Raw genomic sequence first — 10,086 nt, 5'->3', positions numbered from 1 at the left:
CATTCATGAGGGTTATATCCCAGGGCCTGTGAGAGTCTTCACATTCACAACTACCATTGTTGCATATAGCTTTGCCCAGTCTTTAACTCATCCCCCCACAATTTCTCCAATTTTTCATTAAAAACTGTCATTTTCTAAGTTATCCTTCACTTTCTGTTTCTACCACCTACCACTAGCTGTCAGTTGACTTTCTTACAGTGCCTTTTGTTTATTTTTTAAAAAACAAAATTTTTATTATGTCAGACAAAGTTCCTACCTCCCAGTAAGAGAGAACACAGGAAACAAGGCCTCGTTGTGAAAGAAATACTGAGCTTTCAGCGAGGCTCCTCACTGGCTAAGCTCCTTGCTCCTGGGTGCCAAATTCATAGCATGAGCTATTCAGATTATAACTCAGCTTCATGATACATTACTGTATCATGGCCTTGGTGCTGGCTCCCAAATAGAAGGGACCTCAAACAGTAGGTCTATGAATGTCTTTTCTTCCCTAGAAGAAACGCCAGTGGGCCTTTATAAAATAAACATAATCTACCCCAAGGGACTCTGACTCCCTATGTAGAGGATCCAACTCAGTGTGGCTGGAGATTTCTCCATCAGGATTCGGAGGGTCAGCTCTGTGGCATAGTTGTCATAACTTTTCCCTTTACAACGTGTCTCCCTTGCAGAAAATGCTAGATTACCTAAAGGAGAAAAAGGATGCTGGATTCTTTCAAAGCCTTTCTGGTCTTATGCAGTCTTGCAGGTAAATGCGGGAAAACTACCACAGCATTTAAAAAACTCTTGCCTCTAAGGATAGGTGGCAGGGGAAGGGGAGCACAAAATGTACTGGCCTACCATAGAATTCTGGAGAGAGGAGTCACCTACTTTAGAAAGCTGAGAGAGTGGGTGTTGTTCCTCCAGTCTTCAGGATTACAATTCAACTAGCCTTCAGAGGGGAAAATGGGATTGCCATTAGCCACGTACCCACGCTCCCTCACTGGCATTGTGTGTAGTCTCCTTTCCTTACCTCCATTTTTATGTTGCTCTCCCAGGAGGCTCAGTGTGCACATTGAGTTTCTCCTCAAACATGTATGCCCATAAAAGTCAAACCAGAAAAGAATGGAAAAGCGGGGGGATTCCTGACCATGACTCAAGGCTATGTTTTATTAAAGCCACTAGGTACTTTGTTCATCTTATCTTAACAGTTCTTTGAGCTTGAACGTGTGTTAGGGTGGTAGGTATTTTGACACATCCATTTTGACAGGGGTACATCCTGGCGTGGGACCATTTTGACATAGCCTAAAAAACAAGGCTTTGAACTTTCCGTTCATATGATTAAGCTGTTTAAGCCACCCCTCATGGCTGAACGGCTCTGACACATAAATGATATATAACCAAGAGTCATAGGTCACGATACTTGCTCAATTCAGAGATGAGCCGGAATCTATCTAAGAAAAGTGTCAGCCTATTGTCTGAGATTCATATGTATTTGGATAGGCTGCAAATAATTGTCAAAGAAATTAAACTTTTAATTACCTAGCTCATTTACCTCCAATTATGCTTTCCATTTAAAAATTTGGAGGATGGACATCCTTTCTTTGGGTGGACTATATACTTTTGCTAACCATATTTCACTGGGTAAAATATCGTAACCCGGGCAGTAGGGAGTGTGTCTGAGCTGCAGGATAATTCTTTATTCTCAGCTCTGTGGGGCTTCTTCCCCACCAACAGTTTATTCATTTATTATCTCTCTCAGGAAAACAAAACGGAGTATTTCCAGGCCTGACTCTCTGAGGCTAAAATAGTACATATGAACTCAGAGATGGCAAAAATCAAAGCAACTCAACTTCATATTGCTCATAAAATTATCCATTTACTTTCTAAGAGTTCTCTCAGTATCCTGTAATCCTTAATATTTCTAAACTCATGTATAATGACAGTTTGGAGAGACAGGTGATATACGCTTAGATGCCAACTGAGTTCTAACAGAAGTTTTAAGATTACTGCTGGGTTTTGTATGATGATGAAAACAATGTATGTTTTTAAAATATTTAAGCAGTAGGGAAATTAAAACATTCAAAATGGGTATTTAGGAATGGAGTAAGGATCAGAAATGTGTGTTGCACAGATTCACATTCAAAACTGCTGCTTTAGAGCAACTATGTCCAAATGGCCTTTCCCATGTTTTCCTCCCCTGGCAGCTAAACCACAGTAGAAGGATAGCTTTGTGTTGATGAGCAGGCCCTTTTGCCAGCAGAATCTGGGGAAAAAAACAAACAAAAATGGCAGTAGAGATTTCACTGTTTACCTAAATCATTTTTACCTAAGTGATGAAATTAGGTAAATGGAATTTACCTAAATCACAAAACATGTGACTCCTTAAAAAGAAAACAGGAACGCCAGATGTTTCTCCATGGCTTTGCCCAGTGGCAGAAGGAAAGCTAAGTTTTGCAGAGTCTTAATGGACTTAGCCATAAACTTTCCTAAGAGCTATATTCTATGTTCTATGAAACCTTTCAGATTGAGGAATAAGTTAGACTCTGTTAGTAAAATGGAACGAGCCCCACTTAGAAAGAAATGATCATATAGTGGCTTCATCACCAAGCTTTGTGGTTGCACTAAGGCTTCCTGGCTAAGTAAAATTTGGCAGTGGCTGTGACTGGGAAGGTTGTGGGGAGGAGGGACAAAAATGAAGGACAACTTGTCATAGGTTCGGGAACATGTGGAGACACCATTGCCTATGGAAAGCGGAACCTCAACTTCTATAGGCTTTTGCATGTTGTAGAATCATAAAAGGGTGTGGCCCTTTGAAATCTGGAAGTTTGTAGCTTGTCCTAAGCTCTGGAAACCACAATTCCATGTGATTCTCAGAGAAAGTAGGTAAAGGTGGGAGGCAAACATGAATCAGCGCAGTTTAGAGTAAACTTTCCCTCGAGAAATCTTCGAAACAAATGATTCCTTCTTTATTTGGAAAACCTTTCTAAACCTTCAAAAGAAAAGACTCAAACTGGACAGACAATGAGAGTCACCGTAAGTGTTCGTGACCCTTCTACCTGTATGTAACAAAGTCTCTGAGCTACAGGCACCTAAGACAACGCTGCTCGGCACAAAACCAAGGAATCATTAGACTTTCAACCACCCTGGAATGTGTTAGTTTATTTATGATAACACAGGGGCAGGATATTCTTAGTCAATAGATACACTAACGTTAGAAATCTGCTTTCCCAGTGTGCATAGCCCTGAACCTTGTTTCTTTCTGTCTATTAAAAGTGTCCTTGATTTGAATGCATTTGAGAGGCAGAATAAAGCTGAAGGCCTGGGGATGGTGACTGAAGAAGGAACACGTAAGTAACTAGTAAATGTGAAGGCCATTCTCTTCCTGATTAAAATCTTTTTTTTTTTTTTTTTCCCCAGGCAGAGTTTCGCTCTTGTTGCTCAGGCTGGACTGCAGTGGCGCGATCTCAGCTCACTGCAACCTCTGTCTCCTGGGTTCAGGCAATTCTCCTGCCTCAGCCTCCCGAAGAGCTGGGATTACAGGCATCCGCCACCATACCCAGCGAATTTTTTGTATTTTTAGTAGAGGTGGCGTTTTATCATGTTGGCCAGGCTGGTCTTGAACTCCTGACCTCAGGTGATCCACCCCACCTTGGCCTCCCATAGTGCTGGAATTACAGGCGTGAGCCCCCGCACCCAGCTGTTTAAAGTCTTAATTACCTATTTCTGGTCAGAGCTTATGTCTGCTTAATATGCAGGGACTTGCTCTGTTTCAGCAAAATGTTTCCAAAAGTAGCTTTAATAAAGCTATCATCTAGGATAGATGTGTTCACATAGCCAGTTTTAACTAAAGACAGTTTATCATGATGTTTACAGTTTTCTTACTTTGTATTCTTCAATTTTTCTCTCATTACCAGTCATTGTTCGTGAACGTGGTAAGTTTCAGTTTCTGGCCTGAGTTCCTACCATGTGTGTGAATCCTAGGAGATCTCATTTAATTGCCTCAGCACAGAAACATTTTAGGTTTGGTGGTTGCATGTTGAGTTGAACTCAGCAGTTTGGTGCTTAATTAAGGAAGTGTCTTCCATCTGTAAAGCATGGGTTATGGACCGTGAGCCATTTACTCTCCTTACCCAGTTGTCTTCATTACAAATGCATTTGTTGAGCATTGTGCTCTGCAGCCTCAGCTCAGTTTAATCGGGCTTTTCACCATTCATCCAGAGTTCCTTTTTCAAACCATTCTGACACAACTCCTTTATCATCTGTGTAGTCACTTGCATTAGAAAGTATTCTCTGTTGAGAAGCCAAACCGATGCTCATCAACATTTTATGTTTTCAAGGTGAAAAAGTACTCCAGAATGACGAGTTCACGCGTGATCTCTTTAGATTCCTACAGTTACTTTGTGAGGGACATAACAGTGGTGAGTGGAACAGATTGATCTGCCAAGGAAACACAGCACTCAGGGACAAAACTAAAATTCCATTCAGTAGGCCCCCATTTGATGCAACTAGTTGTTAACTCCAGGACATCAGTTAATGCATTCCTCAATAAGAAACTATGTGAATATCATGGCTAGTGATATTTAGTGCCACCAAGGCTAAGCTGCTTCCAGAATCTTTAGATGAGAAATCTAAATACCCAGCCCTTTCCATCTAGCCCGTTGGGGCTCATTAAGTCCAGTTTCTGGTGTCGGCAGGTTGGGGGGTGCTCAGAGCAGAGCTCTGCCCTACAGGGTCTGCCATGATCCAAACATGGTATTCTTGTAAGCCTTTTCACATAGACTGTCTTATCTGAGCTCAGCTGAGAGGGCATGCCTGGCCCCCTTGGCATGGCAGGGACAAGCTCTGACCCAGCACTGGTGCTCTCAGACTTTCAGAACTTCCTGCGGACTCAGATGGGTAACACCACCACCGTGAATGTCATCATCAGCACTGTGGACTACCTTCTGCGTCTGCAGGTGAGTGGGAGGGCCTTGGACAATGGGACCTCTCACCTTTGCTGCCAAAAGATAAACACAGTTACACAGGGTCAGGGACAGCCCAGGATACAGTCAGACCCCCATAAGGGAGGCGTTGTAATGTATATCCACAGATGCATGGGAAGTCCAGCGTCCAAAGAGTACATTTGAAGACAGAAGGGGGAGATGTGGTTAAACACCAAATCATCTGTTATAAAATGGTGGTTTACTTTAGTTTTGCCAGTGAAAACCGATCTGTGGTGCTATAAAACAATCAAGAGCTATAAGACAACCAAAAGCTCTGAAATAACCTGTGAATGAGAGCAGATTTCACTAGAAAAAAAGACTTACACGAGATGATAGGAATAGGATGAGTTTAAAAGTTCGTGTTGAGAAGTCAGATGGTTTGTTTCAAGGGAGTCCAAATTATGTTGAGAAAATCTATACAAACATATTAACAAAAAGAGATTTTTTTTTTCCTTTTTGCTGATTCCTCATCCTGGTTCTGCCACTTACTGGTTTGTAACCTAGAGCAATCTATTTAACGCGCCTGTGTTCCAGTTTTTTCATCAGTAAAAGGGGTAGCACCTGTGCCATAGGGTGGTACATTTGAATACAGGTATACCTCATTTTATTGCAGTTGATTTGATTGTGCTTTACAGATGCTGTGTGTTTTACAAATCGAAGGTTTGTGGTAACCCTGCATCAAGCAAGTCTATCTGCCGTTTTACCAACAGAACGTACTGACATGGTGTCTCTGTCACATTTTGATGATTCTCACAATATTTCAGACTTTTCACTATTATACTTGTAAGGTGATCAGTGATCTTCGGTGTTACTATCGTAATTGTTTTGGGGTGCCATGAAATATGCCCATGTAAGACAGCAAACTTAATCAATGTTGCGTGTGTTCTGACCACTCCACCAACTGTTCCCCCTCCTCCTCAGGCCTGCTTGTTCCCTGAGGCATAACAGTGTTGAGGTTCGGTCAGTTAATAACCCTACAATGGCCTCTGAGTGTTCGAGTGAAAGGATGAGTCACATGTCTCCCACTTTAAATCAAAAGCTAGAAATGATTAAGCTTAGGAAGGAAGGCATGTTGAAAGCTAAGACAGGCCAAAAGCTAGGCCCCGTGCACTAAACAGCCAAGCTATGCAAAGAAAAAGGACATTAAAAGGGCTGCCTCAGTGAACATATGAATGATAAGATAGCAAAACACCCTTATTACTGAAATGGGGACAGTGCGAGTGGTCTGGATAGAAGGTCAAACCAGCCACAACGTTCTCGTAGGCCAAAATCTAATCTAGAGCAGGGCTTTAACTCTCTTCAATTCTGTGAAGGCTGAGAGAGGTGAGGAAGCTGCCTAAGAACAGTTTAAAGCTAGCAGAGTTTGGTTCATGAGGTTTAGGGAAAGAAGTCATCTCCATAACAAAAGTGTAAGGTAAAGCAGCAAGTGCAGATGTAGAAGCTGCAGCAAGTTATCCAGAAGATCTAGCTAGGATAATTGATGAAGGTGGTCACACTAAACAACAGATTTCCCGCATACATGAAACAGCCTTCTCCTGGAAGAGGGATACCATCTAGGACTTTCATAGTTAGAGAGGACAAGCCAATAGCTCGCTTCAGGGCTTCAAAGGACAGGCTGACTTTCTTATCGGGGCAGTCCAGCTGGTAGCTTTAAGTTGAAGCCACTGCTTGTTTACCATTCCAGAAATTCTAGGGCCCTTAAGAATTATGGTAAATCTACTCTGCCCATGCTCTATGTATGGAAGAACAAAGCTTGGATTGTCATCGTTTACAGCACGGTTTACTATTTTAAGCCCACTCTTGACACCTACTGCTCAGAAAAAAAAGATTCCTTTCAAAATATTACCGTTCGTTGACCATGCACCTGTTTCCAAGAGCTCTGATGGAGGTATACAAGGAAATGAATCCTGTTTTCATGCCTGCTAATACAACATTTATTCTGCAACCCATGGATCAAGGAGTAATTTTGACTTGCAAGTCTTATTTTTTAAGAAATGCATTTTGTAAGGCTACAGCTGCTATAGATAGTGATTCCTCTGATGGATCTGGGCAAGGTAAGTTGAAAACCTTCTGGAAAAGATTCAACATTGTAGACGTCATTAAAAAACACTGTGGGCCAGGCGCAGTGGCTCACGTCTGTAATCCTAGCACTTTGAGAGGCCGAGGCAGGCGGATCACAAGGTCAGGAGATCGAGACCATCCTGAATAACATGGTGAAACCCCGTCTCTACTAAAAATACAAGAAAAAATTAGCCGGGCGTGGTGGCAGGTGCCTGTAGTCCCAGCTACTCAGGAGGCTGAGGCAGGAGAATGGCGTGAACCCAGGAGGTGGAGCTTGCAGTGAGCCAGGATCGTACCACTGCACTCCAGCCTGGGCGACAGAGCAAGACTGCATCTCAAAAAAAAAAAAAAGAAAAAAGAAAAATATTGTGATTCGTGGGAAAAGGTCAAAAGATCAACATTAACAGGAGTTGAAAAAGTTGATTGCAACCCTTGCAGATGATTTGGAGGGGTTCAAGACTTCAGTGGAGGAAATAACTGCAGATGTGTTGGAAATAGCAAGAGAACTAGGATTAGTAGTGGAGCCTGAAGAACATAAACCTGAATTGCTGCAATCTCATGATCAAACTTTGACAAATGAAGAGTTGCCTCTCATGGATGAGCAAAGAAAGTGGTTTCCTGAGATGGAATCTTGCTGGTGAAAACACTCTAAACATTGTTGAAATGCCAAAAGGGATTTAAAATATTACATAAACTTAGTTCATAAAGGAGTGGCAGGATTTGAGAAGATTGGCTCCAATTTTGAAAGAAGTTCTGTGGGTAAAATGCTATCAAACAGTACATGCTACAGAGAAATCTTTCATGAAAGGAAGTCAATTGATGCAGTTAACATTGTCTTATTTTAAGAAATTGTCACAGCCACCTCAACCTTCAGCAACCACCACCCTGTTCAGTCAGTGGCCAGCAACATCAAGGCAAGGCTGTTCACCAGCAAAAAGATGGTGGAACTTACAACTTGCTGAGAGCTCAGATGATTGTTAGCATTTTTTAGCCATAAGCATTTTTTAATGATGGCATGTACATTGTGTTTTAAAGATATAATGCTGTTGCACACTTAACAGACTACAGCATATTGTAAACATAACTTTCATGTGCACTGAGAAATCAACATTTTGTACAACTCACTTTATTGTAATATTCACTTTACTGTAGTTTATCTGTAATCAAACTCAGATTAGCTCTGAATCTCTGATGTATGCCCGTATATGTAATGCACTCAGAACAATGTCTGGCACTTACAATGTTAGCTGTTACGTTGTTGCTGTTATTATGATTATTTGGATAATTACCATTATCTTCACATATTTCACATTGAATAAATTATCCTATTTCATAGTCTCCCAGTTCCAGCTGAAGGCAGTCCTCCCCTATCTGTTCTTTCCTCTGGAGGGATATTTGTGCTTGAAAGATTCTAGAGGTCAAGTATCTCTGCGTGTCTTCACAGGGTCTCTGGCTCCTGTCAGAGCAAAGAGGTCATAGAGATGCGGGATTCTCATGTACCCTTTCCAAACACCGAGTTTAGCTTCACTGACTGAAGTCTGAGAAATACTAAGCTCTACTCATTTGTTTTTAGGAATCAATCAGTGATTTCTACTGGTATTATTCAGGGAAGGACATCATTGATGAATCCGGACAGCACAATTTCTCCAAAGCTCTGGCAGTCACCAAGCAGATTTTCAATTCTCTTACAGAATACATCCAGGTATGTGCTACAGAGTGCATGGTTGAAAGCCAAGAGAACATTGTTGATATGCATATATTCTATATTCCCTACAGAATACTTGATTGTACACAGTGCACTATCCATCCAGCCCTAATGCTGACAATATTTACTTTCTATAAATAGGAAGCAATGGTACCTGCATTCCACAAGAAGCTATAGTTTGGGGTCCCCCAACTAGACCTGTTTATAGTGTTCACACTTTATTTGCATTTATCTTAGTTACATTTTGCTTTCCCTCCTAAACTAAAAATTTTTCATGGAAAGAAAATGTCTTACTCAACTTAAAATTCTTTATATCTAGAACAATGTCTGGCATATATCTGTTCAGTAAGCATGGACAGTGGAGTGGAGAAATGATTCATAGAATAAAGGAATTAAGGGATAAATGATGTTTTCTTGATCGTATGAGATTAAAAACAGGATCCATGAGATCCTACTGACTTGTCAGAAACTATGGAAGAAGTAACTTCGGAAGCACACAAACTACATGCAGTGGCGGTCAAATCTGCAAGGGAATTTCATGTTAAATGTCTAGATCTTGCAGCAGTCTTTCTCTGTTAGTAGCATTTTCTATTCATTGTCTATGGTGGTCTAGCTATTTTGGAAAAGGAACAGAGGATATATTCAGGCATAATTTGCTATAAAATTAGTAGGCATATCATTACCCTCTGTGATACAAGTTTTTTTTAAAGCAAAAGTAATACTTCATCTTCAGATTACCATAATGAGGAGACTCATGAATAGGGCTTTTATTCATTCATTCAACAAAACGCTCGGCTTGTACTCTGTGCTGTGGTTCATGAAAAGCAGCACAGTATATTGCCTCTACCCATAAAGAGCTTACAATGTAATTGAGAAAATACATATGCACAAGGAAAATTATTCAATATAAGATAATCATACGGCCGGGCGCGGTGGCTCACGCCTGTAATCCTAGCACTTTGGGAGGCTGAGGCGGGTGGATTGTCTGAGCTCAGGAGTTTGAGACCAACCTGGGCAACATGGTGCAACCGTGTCTCTACTAAAATACAAAAAATTAGCTAGGCATGGTGGCGTGCGCGTGTAGTCCCCGCTATTCGGGAGCCTGAGGCAGGAGAATCACTTGAACCCGGAAGGCAGGGTTGCAGTGAGCTGAGATCACACGGCTGCACTCCAGCCTGGGTGACAGCAAGACTCAGTCTCAATAAATAAATAAATTAATTAATTAATCATACATGATTTAAAATAATCATACATACTGTGCTTAAGAACCACATATGTGGCCAGGCGCAGTGGCTCACGCAAGTAATCCCAGCTCTTTGGGAGGCCGAGGTGGGCAGATCCCCTGAGGTCAGGAGTTCAAGACCA

At 41.5% G+C, this 10,086-nt stretch overlaps 1 protein-coding gene across 1 annotated transcript in view; it reads left to right on the top strand.

Annotated features, from left to right (window-relative positions):
* Window positions 1-10,086, top strand: part of RYR3 (ryanodine receptor 3) — a 403,627-nt gene that overhangs the window by 360,234 nt on the left and 33,307 nt on the right. The window contains exons 84-89 of the mRNA XM_011989131.1: window positions 663-739; window positions 3,247-3,320; window positions 3,888-3,905; window positions 4,311-4,391; window positions 4,840-4,928; window positions 8,590-8,718. Of these exons, the coding sequence (XP_011844521.1) occupies window positions 663-739; window positions 3,247-3,320; window positions 3,888-3,905; window positions 4,311-4,391; window positions 4,840-4,928; window positions 8,590-8,718 (468 nt within the window). The remainder of the gene's footprint in view (window positions 1-662; window positions 740-3,246; window positions 3,321-3,887; window positions 3,906-4,310; window positions 4,392-4,839; window positions 4,929-8,589; window positions 8,719-10,086) is intronic.

Source organism: Mandrillus leucophaeus, unplaced genomic scaffold (assembly GCF_000951045.1).
Source record: "Mandrillus leucophaeus isolate KB7577 unplaced genomic scaffold, Mleu.le_1.0 Scaffold347, whole genome shotgun sequence".
Classification (NCBI taxonomy): domain Eukaryota; kingdom Metazoa; phylum Chordata; class Mammalia; order Primates; family Cercopithecidae; genus Mandrillus; species Mandrillus leucophaeus.
Note: the sequence above shows the minus strand (reverse complement) of the source record. Positions and strands in the feature narration are given on the sequence as shown.